We start from the raw sequence: 27,148 nt of genomic DNA, 5'->3' as shown, positions 1-27,148 counted from the left end.
CAATATTTTTTTAAAGAAAAAGTCAACATTGAATAAGGGCATGCTCTGCCTCTACCCCTCTCCCATTTTGCTAAATTTTTTAATCCATTTGTAGAAAACAAGATATTTTCCTCAAATAGAGTGAATATATTTTATTGCTGTTTTGTTTAGTATATATTTTTCTGAATTGGGGAAAAAAAAGGTCTAGGTGAAAAATTACCTAACAAGAGAAGTAGTTTACATGGTCATAACATTTAAATTGTTGCCAAAAGGAAACAAAAAGTAAAAAACAAGAAGAAAACCTTAATGTAAAATACCACATAGCTTGAAAAAACTTACCTCAGTTGTCTATCATTTAACATGTACTATAAGTCAACTTTCTAAATTGGATTATAGTCCTTTATTATAAGCCCCTAGTGGTACTATGGTATACATTTAAAAAATGCTACTACAAAAATTTTTGTTTCTTTTTGTTTTTGCCTATTGTATACTTAAGCTATAGATAATTTTTGAATACAAAGCCTACAGTAGGTATAAATGCAACCATTAACTGATGCTGTTTGTTGATGTCCTTTTCATATCCCACAGAAGGGGGCATCTTTTAATCCAGCATCTTCTCCTGTTTCTTGCCTTCCTTTTTCTTCTTCTTAGATTCTGCTGTGATTAAAAGAGAGAGAGAAGAGAAAAATAAATATCAAATTACTAAGCTATTAGAGGGGGAAAACCACTTTTATTACAATGGGCCAGGAATGAATGAAAAAATTAGATCCGTAGACAAATATCTGGCTCTTGGCAGTTCTCTTAGAAAGCTGAGGGGTGTGTGTGTGTGTTTGTGTGTGTGTGCATTTACCAAGAGAATGCTTATAAGAATAGCCAGGTGCAATGGCTTAACTCTGTATGAAAATCTATAAACACCTGTTATTTTATTAGTTGCTTCCATTTGGTTAAGCAACCAAGGCTTTACTCAACCCCTCACTTCTCACATTCCCTTTCCATGGGACCATTTAGAAGTATTTTTTTCCTGAGCAAACAAGTCCAAGGCACTTCCACTCCAGATCCGCCCTCTGCTTAGATATTTGACCATCCGTTTAAATAAGAATGACCATTAGGAATTATATATATATATATATATATATATATAGAGAGAGAGAGAGAGAGAGAGAGAGAGAGAGAGAGAGTTTTGCTTAGCAGGAATCTTACTCTTGGAGGAAGTAAGTGGATTGAGTCAAACTGAGTTGAACTAAAAAGGTAAAACTGGGAGACTCTGTCCTTTTCCATTCAATCATTTTGCTCTCTCTGTTTTCCTAACAGGAGAATGTGGTATGGAATAGGACACACCTACTTTGACTCCAAAGATTAGACTGATCAGAATCACAGGACTAGCAAGTAAAATGATATGGTTAAGTATTTCTGAACTAATTTCCTCCATTTGGTCAGCAATAGTGGCAGAATTGTATTCAGTACAAGCTGAAGAGCTAGATGTCATATTTTAAATCCGGGGTGCATCACTATGTTATTATGAGACTTGGGGAAAATTAAGTAAAGTATTTGTGTCCCAAATTGTTCACTGTAATGTACATATGAAAAGTGCCATAGTATGTGACAGTAGCTATAGGATTAATATCCAAATTAAATGAGTTATATAAAATCTACTGAGAACAAAACATGATTAAATATTCTGTGTTCAATAACATGAGTGTGATAATAGACCAAGAGCACAGGTCATTTCACTGTGTAGTTAAAATTCTTCTTCAGCTTCAAGACAAATTGAGCAGGTCATTGAAAGTGAAAACCCATAGAGGAACACTGGAATAAAAACAAGAGCCAACAGAGTAGAGCACTGATCCTTTGATCATAGAGCCATAAACAATGAGAAAAAACATGATACGGTGTAACTGGAAATGTTATGCCTACTTAAGCAGAGCCAGGAAAATTTCTGTTATTCACTATCTTTATCACCTCTTGAAGTAGATTCCATAACCCATAACACACGAGGATAATCAGTATTTCTAATCAGAGTAATTGCCCTGAGATTCCTTTGCTCAAGTGATTGGCTCAATGATTGCTAAAATCTTGCAAAATTTTTGCCTATGCATTGTGTTCATGTCAGTCTTCAGATTTCTCTGTTTGTATATTGAAGAGATTTAATATTTCCCTCTATTTTTGAATGCTTCAATGATTTTCAACTTGTGAATGATGAAATTTACAGAACTTTCAGTCATAGATACATGAAACATCAAAGAAGGTACTCTTCTTAACTTCTAAACAAATAGCATCTGAACATTCAGTAATTCCCAATCTTTGGTTGACATCTTAAGCAAAGATGTACATTAGGATGGTATCTTCAGGGAGCAATGTAGGACATCAGCTGAGACTTAACTCTGGTTTCCCTTGTCTTATTTTCTCACATGTCTTACTGGTGAACCTTCCGAAATGTCCAATCCTCTAGCTCACCAGTGCAGTGGATGTGTGTGGCATTAGTTTTCATGTTTTCACTGCTATGCCCCTTTTTCATGCACAAGTTTGAAAGATGGCATTTAATAGGGTATTTCATGTTTTTCCATTTCATAATACCTGAAATTGTTCTAAATATTTTACAAAATTCGATTTATCTATTGTAGGTTGCCCATTTCAAGGAACATTTTGGGAATGGGACTACTCCCTAAATTCTCCTTAGTAAAGCCAAGTGTATACCCTCTCTCTTGCATCTGAGCCTGGATTTTCTTTCTTATTCCTTCATTAATACTCCCCAACTTTCAAAAAATCACCACTTGCCTATATATTCCATACAATGTCAATCAATTTGTCTAACATAGCTAAGGAAACATCACAGTATTACATTGACACACTGTAGACCTTATGTATGCTATGGGCTCATACCAAATGGAAAAATGAGGAATCTTCAGCAAAATAAAGTGGAAAGAAGGAAGACTTTACATCCATGAATATTGCTCAATGAGAAAGTCTTCCAAATTTGTCAAGTATTCCAAAGCATTTGTTCATACTGATAAGGAAGACCACGACTACACAGCAGCCAGTCTTATGGTTTCAGGAACTCTTTCTCTTGCTGCTAATTTACAACTTCATCCTAAATGCACGTGATGTAAAAGATACAGCATCCAAAGGGAGAAAAATCTGTCTTTAAAAGATTTACCCTGAAGGAAAAGATTTTCTTCCCCTCTGAATTATTTCATTCTTTTGAAAAATATTATTTTTCTTGCTTAAAAAGTAATAAATACTCATATAAACAAAAAAAGAAATACATTGTATATATGTATGCATGTAAATACATATACACACATATACGTACAGAGACATATATACTAATGTTACCCACAATTTCTCAATATAAAAATAGCACCTCTCACAGTGGGTCCTATTTATGTTTTCTTTCCAAGATTTTATATAGGAATCTATTAACATACAATTTATTCTACAAATTTGATTGTATCAATTTTCTGTGTTATTACATACACTTTGCAGCACGACTAAATAGCATTTCTTCATGTCATTACACTCCATTTTTGTTACCTTCTTGCTTTTATATATTTGGACTCTTACCAACTTTGTTATTATAAATAATGATGTAATGGTGCTTTTGCTTATGATTCATATGTCTAAATTTTGCTTTAGTATATAGGCTGTTAGAAGAGAATTTACTGCATCAAAGAAGGTGGCATTTTAAATTTTGCTTGTTTATTTATTTGAGAGGCAGAGAGATGGAGATGGAGGGAGGGAGACAGAGAAAGAGCTCCCATTTGCTGGTTCAAACACAAAATGCCACAATAGGTGGGGTCAGGCCAGGAGCCAGGAACTCAATTCAGGTCTCCCACATGGGTGATAGGACCCAACTACTTGGGCCACTATCTATTTTTCCCAAAGGTCTACACTGGCTGAAAGTTGAACTCAGGAGTAGAGAAGCAATACAAACCCAGGCACTCAGATATGTGATACAGGAACCCTAATCCATGGCTTAATAGCTACGTCAAATATCTGCCCCCTGAACAGGCCATTTAAAAAAGTTTTACTAATGTTCTGGAAAATGTATTTCTTGACAGAGAGTACTAATCTAAATTCTTATCAGCAATTTATATGAGTGCCTGTCGCATCAAGCCTGCTCTGGAAAGGCAAGTAATACAACATCCTGAACCATATCTTTTCCATCCATGCAAAGGCCATTTGGGAATGGGATTAGAACAAGTAATCATCTACTTCTATTACCAATATTGGGAATATAGGGTTGGAAATGGGCCTTGAGAGAAAGACATCAATTTGTAGATTGCTCTATGATCTAGAAAGGAGATGTTTTTCAAAGAAGTAGAAGAGTTGAAAATTTTGGAATACATTATCCCCTCTTCTTAGCAAGAGTTCTTGTTGTCATCACTTTTTTTTTTCTTTCAGGTGGCCTTCTACATAAACAAAGAAAAAGAAAAACAAAAAAAAAAATACAACTAAGAAGGAACTTAGGAGGAGAGCCCAGATTTTAACTAAAGTGAATTAGCCTTTGTTTGCTACTGACTTACACATAAGTGGCTTTTGGTCATTCAAGCAATGGGAAGAAGCATTGATCAGAATAGAAATAAGATGTTGGCCCCTTCCAAGAGGAAAATTCATATTTTAAGGAAAGAAAAACAATTAGAAGTATACACTGCTGATTCAGAGATTAAGAGAGCCAGGGCAGAGGAGGCATGCCGAGACACCAATGGTTCTCTTTCAGAGACTTGCTCAAGAAACCTCAACAACTCATTAAAGGAAAGGATCATATCATTGTCACGCAGTACGATCACAAAGTACGTCTGTACAGAAGACTGGGCAGCACCAGGGTCCTTTTCATGCTTTGTGCCTCTACTCCCAGTCACTCACTTGTGCCTCCTCACACAGAGGTGCCTAAGCCCTCGCCCACACTGGCTGCATCCAGGGTTGCTACTGAGACGTGTTGATCTGTGGATATTCAATTCAGTGATCTACCTGGAATCCAGGAAGCGGTTAGCACGGTTTCCTAACATGGCACCATTCATTACATTTCCAAACAGTTCAGTTCAAATTGGAGTAGTGTATAAAAAGTGGCATGATACAGAAAGAAATCTTTATCAATTTCAAAATTGAAAATGTAACATATTAAATTTTTTAAACGGGGGTGTAGTGAGTAAAGCTGCCGCCCACAGGGCCTGCATCCCATATGGGCGCCAGTTAGTGTCCTAGCTGCTCCACTTCCCATTCAGCTCCCTGCTGATGTGCCTGGAAAAACAGCAGAGGATGGCCCAAGTCCTTGGGCCCCAACACCCATGTAAGATACCAGGAGGGAGCTGCTGACTCCTGGCTTCTGACCAGCACAGCTCCAGCCCTTACAGCCACTTGGGGAATGAGCCAGCAGATAGAAAATCTCTCTATCTCACTCTCTCTCTCTCTTACACACACACACACACACACTAACTCTGCCTTTCAAATAAATAAATAAAATTTTTTAAAAAATTGTTTAATGAATACACAAGTATGGCTCAGTCCAGTGCTTGTTTAATAACATTTTTATGTTTTCTTTGGCTTCTTACTTTGTAGGACCACTTGCTTCATTTCCTTTTTGACAGATTGCACATCTACTTTTATGGGCTCTGGACGTGCATACCCGCATACCTGCACACGCAGGACTGCCCCTCCGTGCTGCCTTCACGCTGATACTCCCCTCTCTTTTCTCTTCTTTCCCTCCCTGTCCACCTTCGTTTTCATGCATCCAATGTCACCAAATCTTTATTTCATAGCTATACCTCCTATCCCTCCCAAGACCTTCCGCAGGTTAGGGAGGGACTCAGCACTCAACAACATCTCTGATAGAACCTTCAGCTTTGAACGGGCTGCTGAATGATGGAGATTTAATTGCAGGTTTGGAGGCGGAGACAAGGAAATTATTTCATCAAACGCACAGAGCAAAATTAATGAATGTCCATCAACATGTCAGCAATCTTCAAAGCAATTATCGAACAGAAGTGGAATAATCCCTCTCCTTTCACTCAAAGCCTGCTCTCTACAACCTCTGCAGCCTCTTAGCCCTCCTGTTTCTCCGACTCCCATTCCTAAGGGGAAGCACTTAGGGCATGTATCGGCATCTGCAACTCTTCAAGGTGTACTTGCTCTCTGAGGTTGAATCAGGTGTGGGGGTCCAGGCATGCATGGGTGTTGGGGTCACCCTCTGATCTAAGCTCTGGGGATATGTACACCATGTAGAAAAGCACCAAGTTAGCCTCTATCTTTAGCTCAACACCTCTATGTCATCCTTCTATATTGGCTACCCCATTCACACATACACACGCATGCACACACACACGTGCACACACACATTCACACACACACGTGTATGCATGAACATTTGAATATCTTCTGATCAGCAAAAGCTGCTTCCCCTTCCTCCTACTGTAGGCCGGTCTTAAGAACTTTTTTGACAGTCACCTCCTCTATGTGCACAGAGTCACTGACTTTTTCCACCCAGAAACACCAAAGAAGAACGATTATCTCTGATAAGACATTTAAATAGTTTAGGGCTTATTTCTGTAAGAACAAAGGCACAGGTACAAAATTTGCCTTATTATAAAGTATTCATCAGATTGGAGCCTCTCTCAGATATAAAAAGCACTATTATAAACAAAAATAAGTAGTTCCCACTTAGCACATCCTTATTTTCTATGAACTGATGCTTACTTTAACATAATACGACCAATGGTACTGGGAAACCTAATTATGTTTATGAAAAAAGGGGGAAATATTAAATTGTAGAATACATAAAATTTTAGGAAGTACAGCACCATAAATGATTTCTTGTTTGCTCTTAAATGCATGTTTTATTTTGGGTTCAAAAAGTGGCAGAGATACTGACAAATAGAGTCAGTGGTTACAGGTTGAATTGTTTCCCCCGGAAAAATTCACACTGAAACCCTGACTCCCATACCTCAAGGCGTGAATGTGTTTGGAGATGGAGTCTTCACGTCAGTAATATTATGAAGTTGAGGTCATTAGGGTGGACCCCAATCAGGTAGGACTGGAGTTTTCATAAGAACATGAAATTCGCGACCAGTGCACTTGGTGAGGATGCAAGGGGACAAAGGCCAGTTCATGGCCAAGCCCGGGAGAGAGTGCTCAGGAGATAACCAGCTTCTGCCACCATGGCCTCAGACGTCCAGCCTCCAGACCGAGGAAGCATGTCTACTCCTGTCTGGGTGGGTCTCACTCTGCCCTGCACAGGTTCTTGCGTGGTCACCAGTGTGCAAGGAGTGTACCTTGCAGAGGCCTCGTGGGTGGTCTCAGCTCCCCAGGGGGCTGCCCTCAGATGGGATGACGCTGTTTCTGGAAGAAGCAAGTTGTTCCAAGAGTTCTTTGGCTCCCAAGTAGCAGTGCCATCACTCACTCATGCATGCTCTCCTGTCTTGCCACCTGCAGTGAGGTGTCACAGCCAAGGGGGGCTTCACAGGAGCTGTTGCCATGTTCTCTGGACCTCCAGCCTCCAAGACCATGCACTGGATAAACCTCTTACCTGTATGCAGTTAGCCAGCCTAGGGATTTCATTAGTAAGGAAAACAGAGAGAGCACTAGGATACTCTTGTTTCAGGAACCAGGCCGTGGTGGTTTGTAACAGCAGCCCCAGCAAACTGATCTGTGGATTCCACCGCTATACTTAGTTCATTGTGTAAGTCCCTCAGAGAATCCTCATTAGCTGTTGAGGTGCAGAAATGCATGCTCATTTATCATCATTTTAAAACTTGTCTCTCAGAATTTTTAAATTCTGATTTTATATACATTTTTTTTTTGTAAATATGTGACTTCGGGCCCTAGTCACATAGGATTTTCTGCTCATCAGTGGTTTCACAGGTGTGAATGGCATTAATTATTTTTCTTCCACAGCCAAAGTGAATTTATTCAAGGGGAAATAATAAATTCACAGAGATGGCTCACTGCCGCCACGTACACAGAACGAACACATGGCAGAGAGCAGGAATTTAGTTATGGGCTGGGTTTATATAGCGTAAGCCAGGTAAGGACCAGGAGTGGGGGTGGAGCTGGGCTAACTTTTCAAGCTCGATGGGCCTCATCGCTGCTGAGGATGGAGTGGAGAGGATACTGGGCCTGGGACCAAGCCGGCCGAAGGATGCAGGGGCTCTGTCCTTGCTCCAGTCCATCCTGGCTGTGAGTAGGGACAGGGAGACGGGGCGCCAGTTTATTTCTGGCTACTTCCTGCTCATACAGGGCGTTGATGGCTACTTCTTAGTAGATGAGCTACATTTCTCCACCCCATGGTTCCTCTCCACCCTTCTGCTCAGGGCTCTGTCTGCAGCAGTAGCAAAAGCCAGACCTGAGAACTCCCCTCCCCTCATATTTCTCACACAAAAGCCTTCATGGCAGGTGAACTCCCTGTTCTCGTGTCTGGTAGCCATCTAAAGAATAATGTTTATTTTCTATTTTCTGCAGAATGAAAATAATGGTCAAAAGCCTTGCACAAATTCACACTGTCAATGTCCTAGCCTGGGATAAATAGGTCCAGGCCTTGCCTCCTACGTGGGACACCAGGAACCTTTTCACCAACTCCTCACCCTTTGGATTATGGATGAGCTCTTCTACAAATATTGCTTACTCTTCAAGAAAAAAATAGATCACTTTTTTTTTACTGCCTATGTGTCCTGAGCAACAGCCAGCCTGTTTTGATTTCCCTGTTGGCTCCTGGAAGCTTTGCGTCAACACAAAAGCTCGGTGAAGCTGCTGGGTGCCCGTGATGCATCCCCACTGCACCACAGAGCTGTTACCAAGATAGCAGAGCAGAGTCACTAACTCTCCCAGCAGCAGAAGGCAACCATGAGCTCACCCTCGGTTCCACCCCGAGAGGTCACTGGGTGGCCCGGGAGTCTTGCCCAACTGTCTCCTATGCTCCATAATGTAGACCCTTTAACAGCTCTAAAAGTTGCCATTTGGCTTTGATGCAGTTATTATACAAACTCAGGACAGAAATTTCTTGATAGGATTCAATAAATGGTCCCAAATATGCTTACACAGATGGTTTAGGATTAGCTATCATTGAAACAAAAAAAAAAAAAAACAAGTCATTAATTTCTTTTTTTTTTTTTTTTTTTTTTTGACAGGCAGAGTGGACAGTGAGAGAGAGAGACAGAGAGAAAGGTCTTCCATTTGCCGTTGGTTCACCCTCCAATGGCCGCCGCGGTAGCGCACTGCGGCCGGCGCACCGCGCTGTTCCAATGGCAGGAGCCAGGTGCTTCTCCTGGTCTCCCATGGGGTGCAGGACCCAAGGACTTGGGCCATCCTCCACTGCACTCCCTAGCCACAGCAGAGAGCTGGCCTGGAAGCGGGGCAACCGGGACAGGATCGGTGCCCTGACCGGGACTAGAACCCGGTGTGCCGGCGCCGCAAGGCGGAGGATTAGCCTGTTGAGCCACGGCGCCGGCCTAATTTCTTTTATATTATTCAGAGACCCCTCAAGGAACACTTGGTTTGAAAAACATGGGAATAACAGATACGAATTCTGGAAACACACTGTCCTGACTTCAGGTTCACGTCTGACCATTCTCTAGAAGGTGCAAGCTTCAGACTTAGTGTCTTAGATTATGAAATGTGAATTAAACTTCTCTGGGCTGCTGTGAAGAGTAAGTGAGGCAGGATTTGCTATGGATTTAGGATAATCCTGTTGCATCACAATACTCTCCAAGAATCACTTTTTTTTAATGTCAATCAATGACAATCATTGCAACTTAGAACACAAGTAGAAATTCCCAATCCAAAAGTTAGAAGGAAGAAATGCAAAAGCTCAGTGGAGAGAAACCAGGTTCCTCAACCCAGTAGCTAATTAGTGTGAATGCTGTTCTATTATGCAGACTTCTTACTACTAATTATTGTATAGCTGTTTTCTGTGTGCACAGCTAATGAGCCTCCAAGCGTGGAATTTACCAAGGGAGATGAACACAGACACACAGTGCGAAGTAAACCTTGCAAACATTTATAGTTCGTAGTTCTCATATCTGCTGTGGCAATTAGGAGCAAAGATTCTTTAATAAGGATCAGAGTAAAACACCAGGAGAACCTTCTCCCAGTCATTTCTCTGCACTCATTTGAAGCCAATGCATGAATGATGTGCCCTGTGACTCAGACCAGGACAACTCATTTGGAGACAACATGTCTTCACTCAAGCCAATACACTTCACGGAGTTCTCTCATGGACTAGGAACTATGCAATGTAGTGATCCACCAAGGTGACTACTATGTGAGTCTCTGCACTACGAGGGACAAAGAAGCACTCAGGACGACACGATGAATGCCTTCTCAGAGGAGGGACCCCTCTTGAAGATGGCAGTGGTTAGATGCACAGGAAGGGAAATCTGGTCAATTTTATCCCTGGCCCCTTTCTAGATCTTGAGCAAAACAACCTCTTTGGGGCTCAAGGATACAATTCTTCTCTGTCTTCAAGACCAAGTTCACCCATTATCTTCTCAAAGAGACTTAGGTGCTTACTCTCTTCAACGTATTCCCTATCAGTTGCTCTATCACTTAGCCCTATTCAGTTTATTTATTTCTTTATTTGAGAGAGAGAAAGAGTGCACTCCTATTTGCTGCTTCACTCCCCAGAAGCCTACATCAGCTGGAGCTGAGCATGGTCAAATCCAGAAGCCAGGTACTCCATCAGGGTCCTTCACATGGCTGGGTAGGATCCAGATCGTGAGTCACCACCTGCTGCCTGCCAAGGTGTGCATTAACAGGAAACTGCAATCAGGAGTAGAGCCGGGACTTGAAACCAGGCACTCTGCTCTGATGTGCAAGTGTCTCAATCTGCATGTTAACCACCAGACCAAATGCCTACTCCTCTGCTTAATTTTTAAGATCACTTATCCCCCTATACTCTTATCATTGTAATTATTATTTCTTTTTGCCTTCATTGTCTACATACCCCCACTAGACTATATCAGTAAAAGGAAAGGAAACCTGTATAGCATCGCTAGCATGTAACATACTATGCACTCCATTGCAGGTTCTTAGTAGACTTATGAACAAATGAATGAATTAGATGTAATGTCAAAGGACCCATACTTCTCCATAATGCTTGTCACTTTGTGTGGTATATTGGGGTTAATCCCTCTTCCTCTGTTCTTGCACTAATAGTTCATTAGGAACATTAATTTATCTCTAGTGTATACTCTATCATATGCACTCATTCAATAAATATTTGTTGAGTGAACAAGCTATGTTTTACAGAATTAACAAAAGATTATGAAGAATAGGAGAAGAGGGGCTGGCGCTGTGGTGTGGCTGATAAAGCTGCCGCCTGAAGAGCTGGCATCCCATATGGGTGCCTGTTTGAGTCCCAGCTGCTCTACTTCTGATCCAGTTCTCTGCTATGGCCTGGGAAGGCAGTGGAAGATGGTTCAAGTGCTTGGGCCCCTGCACCCATGTGGGAGACCCAGAGGAAGCTCCTGGCTCCAGGCTTTGGATCAGCCTAGCTCCAGCCATTGTGGCCATCTAGGGAGTGAACCAGTGAGTGGAAGACCTCTCTCTCTCTGTGTCTATGCCTCTGCCTCTCTGTAACTCTGCCTTTCAGATAAATAAATAAGTATTTATTCAGTACAGTAGTTTCCAAAATTTGGGGGTACCTAGAACAAAATGTTTTCAACTGCCTTCCAATACAGTCTTCTATGGAAGATATTTGAAGACACTTTCGGACTTGTTAGTGAAGTTGTCACTGTCCCCAGAACTGAAGCAAGTTTTAAAAAGTATAATTTACAAAGACTAGTAAAGGATAGTGCTGAATGAAGTGGCATTTAATATCTAGAAGCCATTTTATCCCAAAGAGTTACTTAAAGGTGTCAACATCAGCTTGCAGCATATGAAGCTCTTCCAGAAACAAAAAAGGGTGTACTATGAAAGCTTTTTTAAAAAGAATAAAAGCACATTCCATGTACGTAAATGAATTTAAAATAATGGAGGCAACAGTTCAGAGTTTTTAGTTTTAGAACAGCAAGTTAACTGTAAATATTTTAATGTTAGTTTACTCATCTATGATCTGAGATCATGCTGAAGTAAGAAAAATGTCCCCAAATTACAATTTATTACATTGGGAAAAACTAAAAATAGGAATTCCAGCTACAATCTAGATCACCTTTGTAATGTGTTATGGGTCCCTTTTTCCTGGAATAGCTTAAACTGAAGCAGTTCCCCCTGGTTTTTTTTTTTGGTTTTTTTTTTTTTTTTGGTTTTTTTTTTGAGATTTTGTAGTTAATTGGAAAAGATGGGCTGTCTGTGTAGATATGAAGTATAGCTTTTCCATAAAACAGATGTTTATTTTGTATTAAAAATACCACTGTACTTGTTTTACACCATTTGTATACATGTGGTGATATTAATGCTGAACTGTAAAATTCAGGAATTAAAATGTGACCCTCTAAAAATAAATAAATAAATAAATATTAAAAAAAAAAAGAATAGGAGAAGAAACACTGTTGTTTGGGAGTTTGGAACCAAAGTACTGTCCGGAGCTAGAATCATACAAGAGCCCAGACAGAACGATGCAGAAGAAGAATGTTCCAACAAGGAGTCCAGTTGGGTCTGAAACTCATTAACTCTATTGTATAAGAGACTTGGAAGCCCGTTGAAAAGTACCTGCTCATAATGCAGCTTGTGGTTAAGTCCTGTTCCCTCTGCTTATTACTTAGAATCCCTAATGCAGGCAAGCTGAGCCTCAGGCTTCCAGACGTAAAATTGGGGGTGACCGTAGCTGCCTCACAAGGTGTTCATGGATATGAAACGCAATGATGGGGGAGCAATGTACTAAACCATGTCAGACTCTCAACAAATACTGACTACAGTTTCTACTCTACCAGCATCCTAGTTCTTTTTTTTTTTTTAATCCAGAAAAGGTGCTGAGGGCAACATCCGCCTCAGAAATACAATGGAAGAGAAGAGATGGTCTTTGAAGTGCTCCGCATTTGGGAAGCATTTTTATCTATGATCCCTCATTTCACCTTAATGACAATGCTATCAGGCATTCTTTGTCAACTCTGATTTACGGAAGACAAAAAAGATGCCATTCTAGTATGAAAAGGGACAGAGTTAGCTCCTCTCCCTCTAACTACACTATGGATAGAAAATGCAACAGAGGCCGGTGCCGCGGCTCACTAGGCTAATCCTCCGCCTGCGGCGCCGGCACCCCGGGTTCTAGTCCCGGTTGGGGCACCAGGTTCTGTCCCGGTTGCTCCTCTTCCAGGCCAGCTCTCTGCTGTGGCCCGGGAGTGCAGTGGAGGATGGCCCAGGTCCTTAGGCCCTGCACCAGCATGGGAGACCAGGAGGAAGCACTTGGCTCCCGGCTTCGGATCAGCACAGTGCGCCGGTCGTAGCGGCCATTTGAGGGGTGAACCTTCAGAAGGAAGACCTTTCTCTCTGTCTCTCTCTCTCTCACTGTCTAACTCTGCCTGTCAAAAAAAAAAAAATGCAACAGAAGCATTGAAAGACATTTTCATCAAACAGAATTAAAAAGGAATAAAAACCGTTAGACCAAAATGGGTAATTGTGTGAGAAACACGGGATTCCCACAGGCCTCTCTATTCTGCCTCCACTGGTCAAATTCAAGGGCAGGAAGCAAAGGCCCTGTCAGGGGTCCCAGCACAGCCTGCGGTGGGATTCTGCCCCCTCACTTCTCTCAGTGCCGTTCAAGTCTCTCAGCCTAGAGACGCTGGTCTGTGCTGTGATGCCAGGCTCATTCCCAAAAGGTGGCAGAGCCAGAAAATGGAAAGAAAGGTTGAGGAACTCCTTTTATCTTTAAATGAACTAACAAAAGTGTCTATTTAGTGGGGAGAGAATTGAGAATGCTGGGAATATCACTTTGCTGACCCCCTTTTCCTACTTAATAATCAGCTGCCTAAAGCTGTGTCCTGCACACACAGTGGAGACTTGCACTTAAACAGTTGCCATTCTTTTGATCTTTAAAGATGAGTTGTCAAACCTCAGAGAGGGCTGGGCAACTGTCCAGAATAAGAGCAGCAAGATGGCAACACTGTTAGCAATAGTTGGGAAGACATAAAAGGGGCAGGGAGAACAGGGAAATTTAACAAGGATGTGGTTACAGCACGGAGTGGATTGGTACAGACGGATAGTGAGAGCAAACACTCTTCCCCTCCACTGCCAGTAACACAGACATCCATCCATGTGATGCCATCCCTGCCCATTCCAGAAACCGTTTGCAAATGCCCCTCTGCCAGACAAACTCAGATGCTGATATGACTGCTTTTTCCATATTATTTAGGTAATTTGGATAAAAGACAACAAGTAAATAATTTCTATGTGAACAATAACACACGATCTTAAAATGTTCTGAAATGACCATTGAACCGTAGGACCTACAGTCCCCGAGGGTTTCTCAGCTCATCCAGGAGCCTCCCACATACACCTCAAGTCAAGCCTCAGCCTTGCTCGACACTCATCTCACAAGTACTCAAAGTCTATTCCATGGGGCTGCACCTGCTCAAATAGATGGGACTGGCTTAGGGTTATGGCACCCCACTGGCTGGCTCCCTCCTGGACGGAGTCTCCATCTTCTAATTCCACAGTGAGCGCATGCTCAAGGTGACCACTGAGAAACACCTGTGGCTTGGAAAACAGCTGTTTACCTTCTAAAAAGTTCTCAACTCTGAAATCAACAAAACTGTCAGCGTGGACTGGCCTTCATTTTCAGCTTTCGTCACTGTTCACGGGTCAGTTATTCTTGCAGAAAATAAATTGCTGGTGGCTCCAAAAAGGAGACATCGAACTCTCTTTCTAATGGGTGCTCAACTGTCCCATCATAGGATTGCTCTCGGCAGCATTTTTTCCATGGAATTGCACCAATCCCTCATGTAACCCAAGGGGAGAAGAGCGGTAAGTGTAATGATAGCCTCCTACACATACCGATTTCCTTGCCTCATTGTGACAGATGAGCTCAATACCAATCTAAAACCCTTTGGCTTCTCTTCTCATGCTATAATCTGCAAAGTCAAAGGCACATTGTTCGCAGTAGGATTTTCTAAGTTACTTGGTTTCTATCAAGCAAGCACATTTAAATGAGATATGGAGGGAAAAGTCGCCAGCTAGAGGGAGGGGCCAAATCTGGGGAGATAGGACGTTCCAACAAGAAAGCTGATAGAAGTGTCTGTCTTGAGGGGAGAGCTATGGCATGGTGTCCAGTGTCCAGGTCTTACCAGTGTAGCTGCTGGGCACCGCATAGTTTCAGCAGAAGGGTTTACCCTAGATGACTCACCTATGGTGTGATTAAATGTTTCTCCTGGATCTGTTGCCTTTGGCTGCATTACCGCTGGCCTTGCAGCATCCAAGCCAGATCCTCTGGCCCTCCTGGAGATTCTTGGAACTGAACAATCCTACCTTGCCATAAACAGCTTTCTGCTTAGCTAGCTAGAGTAGATTGTGCTGTACCCAAACACCATGACGGATGCTTACTTAATAAATTTAATTAATTAAAATTCTTAATCTCTTTTCTTAAGATACTACAATTTCAATATCCAAAGCAATCAGCCACTGTTTTATCCTCGCTATACTCTGGTGATAATTAAGCAAATTCTAGTCAGGCAAGGAACCTTCCCCAGAGCAATCCTGCCTGCTCTCCCAGGAAAGCTACACTCCAAATAGGCATCTTTAAGTTCTCATGTCTGCATAACCATGTCAATAATCTCTCTTCTAATACAAAAGTAGATGACAGGAATCTCTACTGAGATGAAGTGGGATTTCCATGCAAGAGAATCTTCTAATAAGTCTTCACTTGGTTTCTAATGACATTGAACTTGTGTTCCTTAATAGCCAGCACTGTTGAACTTGTGGATTGAGGCTGGAGGGCAGTGTTTGCACAGAGGCAATGCTGATCAGCAGGACTGTGAGTAACCGTAAGGCAATTCTGAACCAAAGCGGAGTATTCAGTAATTTCTTAGCATTGAGATGGCAAATTTAGATATCAAACCTCTCCCTATCTCCTAAATAAAACTTTTGTACTTTAGCCTTACTATTAGTATTTAAGTCACAAAGATATTCCCCAGTTTTCCCTCAGTGTAATGCTGGATAGGCATAGATTCACCAACATTTTTACATCTGTTTTAAAATTCAAAGGCAGTGTTTTCTACACTGAAAATAAAGCAGCTTATATGTTAATCCACTACCATTTCTCAAAAGAAAAGAGGTCAGAAAACAAGCATAAGAGTTCTCAAAAACAAACAGGGGACACACAAACAAAACAGCTTGACCATGTGTTTGGTGAGAAGGAAATCCGGTTGTGCACCAGTGACTAGATTATGTGGAGTGGTTCTATTTCAACAGTTACTGATGTTTCTCAGGGTTACAATACCTCATGGGATTTCTTTAGGAAAGACTGACAACTATGTAAAGGCCCTTTCCTATAATTCTCATGTTTGAATGAAAGCAGAAAAACAGTATCCAAAGAGAACAAAACCTGGCACTGATTCCACCACGGGTTACACAGCATGATGGACAGGAGCGTGTTGCTGATGGTCTCTGTCCCCACTTGTTACCCAAGATGAGATCACAGCCAAGGTCCCCAGGGGACTTCTGCAATGACTTTAGATGGAAGATTTATTCAATAGAGCCGGAGTGTCCTGTTTACAATACAAAGAGGCAGCACGGGGCGATCAGACAGGCATTCTGACTTTTAATTTGAATCTTGTTTCACTGCTTAGGGGTGTCGTAACCTCCAGCTAGTTACTTAACCTCGCTGAGCCCATGTTTCTCTTGTGCAGAGGAGGACAGGTAAAATTTACATGTGAAGCTGCTTTAAGACTTAAATGAAATGAAGAGCTCCTCTCTCTGTGCCCAGTTCAAAATTAATGAGTTCCCTACCTCTGTATTTTCTTCCCAGACTGAAATAAAAGTCTGCATTGATAACTTATTCTTTCCTACAAGAAGCAAACAACTAGGTTCAGCACCACAATATAACCGGTGAAGCCGTTGCCTGTGGCACTAGCATCCCATATGGGCACCCATTCAAGTCCCAGCTGCTCCACTTCTGATCCGTCTCCCTGTTGATGTGCCTGGGAAAGCAGCAGAGGATATCCCAAGTGCTTGGGCCCCTGCACCCACATGGGAGACCTGGAGGAAACCACTGGCTATTGGCTTGGGATCGACCCAGCTCAGCCATTGCAGACATTTGGGGAGTGAACCAGTGGATGGAAGATCTCATTCTCTACCTCTCTCTGTAACTCTGCCTTTCAAATAAATAAATAATTCTTTAAAAAAAAAGAAGAAAACAATTTACAATCCTGTCAATTGGAGACAAGTTCAATTAAAAGACTTCTTTGCTGCTCTGTCCGTCAGTCTTGAGTATATTTTGTGTACAAAACATTTTCCAGTTTAGATTTATGTACTATGTAATTTTTTTTTCAGTATCTACTATTTGCTACTGCTATTCAGAGACCCAAGGGATACAATGGAGAACAAAACGGGCCAGCTTTCTGTCCTCCCGAGACTTCTATTCTGTGGTTTGTCTTAAAAATAATGTTGCAGAATATGTCACTATTGGGCTTTACAGAGGTCATCATCTCTGATTCCAAAGAAAAATAATACCCATAGAGCTTCATAACCACACGTGATTCCAGTGTGAAGTTAGCAGAGCACAGAAGAGGTTATGAGTTGAGAGTCAGTCTTGGCGCTGTCGTTTATTGGTCAAATGCTCCTTGATAAATAAATCAACCAGTTTCTCCCAGTTTCCTTTATAATAATATCGACTTGCAAAGACATATGGGGCTTCATGAGATGATGTCTGAAAATCATCTAAAGCTACACGTATGAGTAGAAGCAAAATAACGATAATTGGCTTCTGTTGTATTAGTATTTCCTTTTCCATGAGTCAGAAGAAAATGAGCTAACTTAAGGGAATCTCAAAGAGAAACTTATAATATCTATGTCCAGGGTTATTTGAGAAAAAATACTAAAGCTATACATATACATATATATATATATATATATACACACACCTCACATATGTCACTTATTACATTTTGTCTAAACTGTGAAAAATATTTTGTGCCCATTAAGAGATCTCACTGGAGTGGGCATTTGTCCCAGCAGATAAGAAGCCAGTGTCCCACAGTGGAGTATGTGGGCTCGAGTCCCAGCTCTGCTCCTGATTCTTAGCTTCCTGTCATTGCAGACTCTAGGGGGCCACAGTGATGGCCAAGTCATCGGAATCCTGCCACCCATGTATGAGACCTGGATTACGTTCATGGCTACCTGCTTGGGCTCAGTTCAACCTCAACCATAGCAGACATTCAGGAAGTGAATCAGTGAATGGTCTCTCTCTCTCTCTTTTTCCCAGCATTCCTCTCAAATAAATAAATAAACAGCAGTAGAAAATCTCCTATCTTACACATTTTTCTGGCTCAACTACTGATAGATTTTTCTTTGAGCAGTGTGTCTGATGCCAAAACAGCTCTTGCAAAACCAGCCACTGTTGGAAGGAGAAAGATTGGTTAGTTTAAACAAAGTTTTAATTATGCACAAAGGGAAAGTTGCATTTTCATGACCTATAAAATGCATAACCAACAGTCTGAAACATAGTGCTCATTAAGAAAAATCCCATTTCAATTAATTATAGACTACAATTCATTAGTATGTATGAAAATTACAGAATGTCTACCCACTTGAAATATTTTCCTACCATTGAAAGCCTGAAACAAAATTTTAACCTTCATTAATATTACAAGGTGGAAAAACATAGAAAGGTGAAGTATCTATTGGTCCAATGAAAAGAAAGACATCGTTGCATGTATTTATCAAATATCCTGAGTGGTCTTTCCTGTTCATGTCCACTGCTGTTTCCTATGTATTCTGCACTTTTCAACGTTTCCTTATTCACCAGACCCACCATTTCTCTGCCTAAAACCATTCCCCCTCCTTTTGAGAGGTAGTTTCGCTCTCCTGTAGGAGATAAGAACAGCATGCATGGATGCGTACTTGTGTACTTGCATGTGTGTGCATACTAAATGCACCTATGTGGTAATTGCATCAATGGCTTCAACACTTTAATTGAATACTCTTAATAACATAATGAATAACATTAATTCTCAATTTTGGCCTTAAATTGAAACTTTCTAAGATATTTAAGTGTTTAAAACTACTGATAGTCATTTAGTTGGTCCAGGTTATATCTGGGCCATGGGATTTTTGTATGTTTTCATAGGAAAATTTTGTAAGAAAATTCTAATGTGAAACCCAGGTTAAGACCTAACTGTGCTAAAATGTAGAGAGTTCCTTAATTTTTCCTTTCCATTCTATATTTCTGATAGGTGTTCAGTTCTAATCCATAAGCTGTACTTTGGAAATTTATATTTACTAAATAAAAGTTTTTAAAAAAAAACTAAATTGAAGACTATATCTCCGAGTTCCTCTGCTTTCAGAAATATTCACTCACTAGATTTGGCTGCTGATTTTGATCAGACCTAGGTGGTTGTCGTTGGCAAAGTGACACAGTGTTAGCAGAAGTAGTCCCTGCACTAACCTCCACCCTGATCATCCCTATCAAATAAGCAACAAGCAGGACTTTTTATGATCCAGAAAGCACAGCCTGGATCCTAGACTCATTGTCTGCAGGAGCAGCCTGCACCTGGCCAACTTGACATCAGAGGTAACTATTTCATGGACAACTCTATCAGAGGCTAAAGAATCTCTCCTGACCACCAGCAGCAAACCAACTGATCCCTCCAACCTTCTGGGGATCTTTTTTATTTTTTTCCTACTTTCACTTATTGTGAGCATGTAATACAATGTCACCACACTGAGTTCCTCCTGGCCACATGTATGAGTTCCCAGACCATCGTGGGGTTCCAATTTGAGTTGGGGCCCAGAGGGTGTTTTACTTTGAGTTCACTGGGGCCTATCACATGGGTTGGCCAAGGCGTCTCTAACCAAATGCCATGATATTGGTGGCTTAAGCAACAGAAATGTATTTTCTCATAGTTCTGGAGGCTGGAAATTTGGGATCAAGGTGTGAGTAGGGCTGTTTCCAAGGCTTCTCTCATTGGCTTGTAGATGGCCATCTCCTCCCCATTCTTCACATCGTTTGCCCTCTGTGTGTGTCTCTGCCCTCCTCACCTCTTCTTATAAGAACACCAGCCATACTGCATTAAGGTCCACTTGTACGACCCCATTTTAACTTAGTTAGCTCTTTAAATCCCTAACTCGTTTTAATCACATTCTGAGGTCTTGGAGGGTAGAACTTCAACATATGAATTTTTAGAGGGAGGGGACAAAATTCATCTCAGAGCACCCATGAAATAAAATAATTTAATGCCTCCTTGACCTCCCATGGCTGGTATTCTATTTGTTTCAAACAATAGCTATCAGATTTGGTTTTGGTTTACTTTCTCCATCGAAAAGTAGAAACTGACTTTCTGGAAAAGATAGCTCTATGTAATTTTTAAATCCTGTGATTTGAATGTAGCTGGTAAGCTAATATAGCCCCAACATATATAATGTCTCTGAAAGAAGTACAAGAAATACAGAAACTATCAAGTTATGCAGTGGAGAAAGGGAAAACGTGAAATAATTTCCTTGATTTTGTGAAAACTATTTCAAATGATCTGGAAAGGGTTTGATATAAAATTTTGTGCCTCATGCATTTCATAAGCATTTTTTTTTTTTGTCAGGATATGATTCCAATGTAAAGGATCCATGGTCACCATACAATGGCAGCCTTAACTGGCCTGTTGGCTAAATTAGTTACTCTCATTATGAGACAGTACCAGTGACCTTATTTATGCACAGGATTTCAACTTGAACTCACAAACAGCCTATGGGGAAGAACTTTCGTGATGCCCAACACACAGAACTTTCTCAATCACTTTGTTAAGGTAACTCACCTTATACTTCCTTCTGGCAAAAATTTAGATTTCCACACATGAAAATCTTGCTTGATGCCACTAATTTGTTAAAACTGAGGTATAATGGCAAGGACCTACCTTGAGGTTTGGGCTTGGTCAGTTTGCCACAGGGCTTGGAGATGGTGACTGTCTTCTGGCATTCAGCATTGTGGAGGGCTCGCTTCAGACTTCCGGTTCTGGTCTTCAGAGCGGTGTTCAGATCACATTCTCCCCAGGCCTGGAACTGGTATTTGCATTCCGCTAGGGACAGGGTAGGACCAAACAGAAATTCTTGAAATGTCCTACTGTAATACCATGAAAATAAATATACACTTTTGCTTTTAACTTTTCTTTTTCTTTTTTTTTTTTTTTTTTTTTTTGACAGGCAGAGTGGGCAGTGAGAGAGAGACAGAGAGAAAGGTCTTCCTTTTGCCGTTGGTTCACCCTCCAATGGCCACCGCGGCAGGCGCGCTGTGGCCGGCGCACCGCGCTGATCCAATGGCAGGAGCCAGGTGCTTCTCCTGGTCTCCCATGGGGTGCAGGGCCCAAGCACTTGGGCCATCCTCCACTACAGTCCCTGGCCACAGCAGAGAGCTGGCCTGGAAGAGGGGCAACCGGGACAGAATCCAGTGCCCTGACCGGGACTAGAACCTGGTGTGCCGGCGCCGCAAGGTGGAGGATTAGCCTAGTGAGCCGCGGCGCCGGCCTTGCTTTTAACTTTTCATACTGAGATAATTGTAATAAGCAATAATACATAGAGTGCATGCATTCCTCACCCAGATTCTCCCAATTGTTACTGCTCACTTACATATAGCCCACAGCACAACCCTGAAATTGATATTAGTCCATGGAACGTTTATTCAGATTTCACCAGTTCTATAAGAAAAAAATTTTTATTTTATTTATTTGAAAGTCAGAATTATAGGGAGAGATTTTCCATTTGTTGGTTCACTTCCCAGATGGCTGCAATGGCCAGAAATGGAGCAGCCAGGACACAGACGGGCCCTCACATGGAATGCCAGTATCACAGGTGCCTCAACACCAGCCACAGTGGTGTGAATTGTTGGCATATGTGTTGATGTACATGACCACCATCATCATTAATATACAAAACAGTTGCAACTAAAGGACTCCTTGGGTCATGATTTATAGCTTATCACTTCCTTCTTTCCCACCGCCTCAATCCTTCACAGCCACCAATCTCTTCTCCAGCTCTATAATTCTATCATCTTCAGAATGTCATGTGTAAACTCTTGAGACTGGCTTTTTTTTTACTTAGCATAATTTCCCAGATCCATTGATCCCCTGGATTTATGTTTATTGATAGTTGGCTTCTTTTTATTGATGACTAATTTTCCGCAGCTTGCTGAGCTCTTTACCAGAAGTACATCTGGGTTGTTACTGGTTATTGGCTACAAAAATAAACCTCCTATGTACATTCAAGTACAATTTTCTGTGGAAACATGTTTTTATTTTCTTTGTGTAAATTCCTGAGAAACGGCTAGATTGCATAGTAAGCACATGTTCCGTTTTTTAAGAACTGCCCATATACTCCCAGTGTGCCTGTATCACTTTATAATTTCATTAGCAATATATAGATGATCTGACTTCTCTATGCTCATGCTAGAATTTGCTATTATCACTATTAATTAAAAATACCCACTCTGATTGGTGTATAGTGATATTTCAATATTTCTTAAACCTCCATTTCCCAGGGGCCGGCACTGTAGGTAGTGGGCTAAGCCTCAGCCTTTGGCGCCAATATCCCAAATGGGTGCCAGTTTGTGTCCCGGCTGCTCCACTTCCAATCCAGCTCTCTGCTATGGCCTGGGAAAGCGGTAGAAGATGGCCCAAGTCCTTGGGCCCCTACAACTGTGTGGGAAGACCTGGAAGAAGCTCCTGGCTCCTGGCTTTGGATCGGCACAGCTCTGGCCTTAGCGGCCATTTGGGGAGTGAGCCAATGGATGAAAAACTTTTCTCTTTGTCTCTCCCTCTCTCTGTCTGTAACTCTGCCTCTTAAATAAATTAATAAAATCTCAAAAAAAAAATTCCATTTCCCCAATGGTGAAAGAAGTTGCACATCTTATCAGATATTCATTTTTCCCCTAAAGATTCTTTTTGGTAAAATGTCTGTTAATGTCTCTTCCCACTTTCTTTCTAGAGAGTTAATTTCTTTCCTGCTGTATTGTGAGAATTCTTCACCTATTCTACATCTTTGTCCTTGGAAACATACTTTTGAAATTTTTGTAGCTGAATCTTTAAGACTCCTATTGTATAGTTTAAGATCAAATGTATCTGGATTCCACTGTGCCTTTCCAGACTTGTCTCCATTCAAAAAATATTCCAAATACTATAGAGGTTGGAAAAGATATATGCATGATATTGTTTAGCTTTCTTCATGTGCCTTTGGGCAATAGGACACGTCTGGATCATCATGTTCCACCATGGCTAAGAGAGACAAAAAACCTGGAATGTGGAAGGAAGAGGTTTTTAGGGGTTCATGAATGAATTTAACGTTGGAATTGTTGAGAGATGCGGTCTCAAATAGATTGGTCAGGACAGTGTGTAGCTGAAGAGTCAGCAAGAAAAACAACTGTGAAAAGTGGCTGTGGCCAGCCCTGCTGGGTTCTAACAGGTAAATCTATGGAGCTATATGGAGGATCAGGAGGAATCACAAGTGACCTTGTGACAGAGGGAGACATGGAGAAACTGAGTAATAAAAGGCAAAAGGAAAAGAACTGGGACTCAGAAAGCACAAATAAGAAAAAATAAAAGCAATGATGGAGGGAGGGAGGGGGGAGGGAAGAAGGGAGGGAGAGAGAAAGGAAGGGAGGGGGGAGGGAGAAGGGAGGGAGGAAGGGAAGGAGGGGGTTAAGGAGGAAGGGAAGGAGGAGGAAAGGGGAGAAGGAAGAAGGGAAGGAAGGAAGGAAGGGAGAGGGAGAGGGGAAGGGAAGGAAGGAAGGGGGAGGGAGGGAGGAAAGATCATTGGTCATTACTAGGAGGGATCATGTGTATATTTTCTGTTCTTATACGTAACGCAGATGTTCTCATCCAAGAATGAGTTTGACCCCTAGAAGACCTTGGACCCTAAGTATCTGGAGACATGTAGTTTTCACAGCTGGCAGGCATGAGGGTGTTGTTGGAAACTGGTACCTAGAAGCGAACAATGCTGCTAAATATCTTATAATATACAAGACAGCCTCCACAACAAAAAATTCACCTGACCCAAAATGTCATGGGTGCTGAAAGTTGAGAATGAAAAGCAATGAGATGACTGACTGGCTGAGACTTACCTCCAAATTGCTTTTTCCAGTTGCAGGGGATCTTACATCTCTGGGTCTTCATGGTTTGTTTGCACTCTGCTCCAGTCCGAGTGCCCTCTCGGGTGCCGAGCCCACAGTCTCCACTGGTGGGCACACACACACTCCATTGCCACTCTCCACAGTCAGACTTCTTCACTTTTTTTTCTGGAAGAAGGAAGAAAAGTAGTCAACATTTAGAAAATTCTACTCCTAGATTTGAACTCACTCCTGAGTGCCTTAATTGCAGCCTCTCTCTCTCCCTCTCTCTGTCTCCCCCCTCTATCTCTATCCCTTACCTTATTGTCCAGTAAATAGTAGAAACATGACAGATGTTAGCTAGATGGTTGAATCAATGAATAAGAGAGTATAGAGAGGAAAAAACTGAAGAAGGAGCTAGAACTGATATTAGTCTAACCCTTACTATGTGCCAGAGACTGTTAGGTATTTTACTGACAGCTCCTTTGAGGAGCAAACATTTCTATAAAAGAGAAGATCAGACAGTTAACCCTAAAAATGAGAGACCATTCAATTAAAAAAAAAGTTATCAGATAAGCCCTTTCAATGAAAACTGTTATTTCTCTTTTTTTCCAAAAAATGTTATCATAATCTCACTTATCTGAAAATAAGATATATGTCTTAATATATATCCATATATCTATCTATAGATAGATAGATAGATAGATAGATCTTCAATCAACTGGTTAACTCCTGAAATACTGTCAACAGCCAGAGATTGGCTAGTCCAAACCTGGGACCTCAGAACTCCACAAGGTCTCCCACATGGGTGGCAGCGACCCAGGCGCTCGAGCCATTACCTGCCACCTCCAAGGGCACACAACAGCAGGAAGCTGAATTGGAAGCTGAGTAGCTGGGAATCAAACCAGACACTCTGCTACAGGATACAGACCTCCCAAGCAGCATTTTACCAGCTGCACCAAATGCCTGTACTCTTATTCCTCCCTGTGCCTTGTGGACAGAATAGCATAATAAAAATACTGAGGATTACAGACTCCAACAGACTCCAGGTCCACAGCCTGTTTATTACTGTGGGGGTGGAGTGGGGCTCTCTGAGTTTCACTTTCCTTCCTTGTAAGTATGAGACTTTTTGAGGAAGAGAGGTAACATAACTAAATAAGGAATCTGTCAGCTGTGATTTCCAATAGAAATTTTTCTCCCTTTATAGGAATAACTGACTTTTACATTTTTATTTATTATACGGAAGACAGAGACAGAGAGTTCGCACCTGCTGTTTCACTTCCCAAATCTGTACAATGGCAATAGCTGGGCCAGGAGAAAGCAAGGAACTGAGAACTCAACACAGCTCTCCCATCTAGGTGACCAGGACCCAACCATTTCAATCATCCTCACTGCCTTCCGAGGTGTGCACCACCAGGACACTCGACTTGGTATAAGTAGGGACCCAAAGCCAGGCGCTCCAATATGGAAAACAGATGTCATAACCACTAGGACAAATGCCCAGTCAGCCTTAACTCTTCCTACTATCTCTTCTTTTTAGAAGCACATGATTGCTGCTCAATATTCAATACACAATAGCTATAATATAATCAGACTCCAAGACTTAGGAGTAGGGGCCATTAGAAAGGATATAGCTTGTGATCTTCTGGATAATTGGAAGGCTGGAGGGAAGGGAGGGATGGAGGGAGACAGGCAGTGGATGAAGAGGACATTAATCAGTGGAGCATCTCACCTTCGTAACTCTACAGCTTACCTGGTTTCTCTTTCTTCCCCGCTTCTGCAGTGTCCACAGCTGCCAAAATGAAAATGAACGCCAAGAAGGCAACTGCAAATTTTCGACGCTGCTGTTGGTACTGTTGGGACTGCATTCTAGGAGTAAGCAGAGAAAGAGAAGGGGTGGTGTTGACCTAAGTAAGGGAGATGGACTGATGGAACTCCTTGATGAAGGGCTCCACTTTCCAGTTCTGTAATGTTAGATGTTGTCAAGGTTCATATCAATTATCTTGGGCAGAAGTCTGTCTTTTCTTCCCCAACAACCCCTGAAATAAGTCTTCTGTAATCAGTCATGTTCACGGACAAAAATGCAGCAGTTCTCCATTTATGATTTCATGACATTTTGCCTGTGGAATAGTGGAAGTGAGAAAAGTTTGAAGGCAGATGTTTGAACAGACTTCTACATTAAGTCTAGCTACAAGCACCACTGGGAAGACCAGCTGCAAGCACCACTGGGAAGACCAGCAACTGCCATCCTCAGAATTCCCGACAGATCCTGGAACAACCTTAGTGCTTCATTCCACAGGGCTCATTTGAAGAATGAATTATCTGAACACATATATGACTACTGCGTACTCTCCGTTGCATTAGTAGTGACTAATATCACTGATTCTTTTTATCACTTTCTGTGGTCATCACTATCATCTTATCATCTTTCTATTATGTATTAGTTAAAGAGTGAAGCACACAAGTAGAGCCAGCCCACCTGTAACACATATCAAATGCACTTGTCAATTCACATGTGCGAAACATCTTCTAAGACATAATTAAGATTCTTATACATAACTTGAAATTCCCCATATTTGATGTGACTTAAAATCCCAAGATAACAACACAAAGACTCCTGTGGAACTTGAAGCCACCTCTGAGACCACGGTAAGTATGGTCACCTTGCCAAAACACCTCTGAAAACGTCTTAGTCCCAGCCCCAGGATAACGCAATTCCCTGTGGCTATGCCGAGGGACTGGCTGCAGCAACTCGCCTGGCAGTTATTTCTCTCCATCTGCTATGTTAATAGTGACTTATACACCGTGTAAAAATTACCGTAATGACCTGTGTTTATTAGCCTCGTGAATCTTTTTCCAGCAGTGGTAATAGATTAGTTGAGGTATTTTTATATTCGCCTTAGTGTGAATAGCTTTTTCTTTCATACATATAACAGTTGAGATCATCCTGTTCTATAATTTGTTTCCCTCTTTCAAAAATATCTATGAAATAATCCCTTTGTCAGTGAG

The 27,148-nt window shown here is 41.5% G+C and overlaps 1 protein-coding gene across 1 annotated transcript; it reads right to left on the bottom strand.

Annotated features, from left to right (window-relative positions):
- Positions 1-547: 547 nt before the first annotated feature.
- Positions 548-26,007, bottom strand: PTN (pleiotrophin). Its single transcript, XM_062198101.1, has 4 exons — positions 25,893-26,007; positions 24,155-24,328; positions 20,961-21,122; positions 548-636 (listed from the first exon to the last, which is right to left on the bottom strand). Exons 1-4 carry the CDS (start codon positions 26,005-26,007, stop codon positions 581-583), a joined length of 507 nt encoding a protein of 168 aa, XP_062054085.1. The 3' UTR covers positions 548-580.
- Positions 26,008-27,148: the final 1,141 nt, after the last annotated feature.

This window comes from Lepus europaeus, chromosome 1 (assembly GCF_033115175.1).
Source record: "Lepus europaeus isolate LE1 chromosome 1, mLepTim1.pri, whole genome shotgun sequence".
NCBI lineage: Eukaryota > Metazoa > Chordata > Mammalia > Lagomorpha > Leporidae > Lepus > Lepus europaeus.
This window is presented reverse-complemented; position numbering and strand designations above follow the sequence as displayed.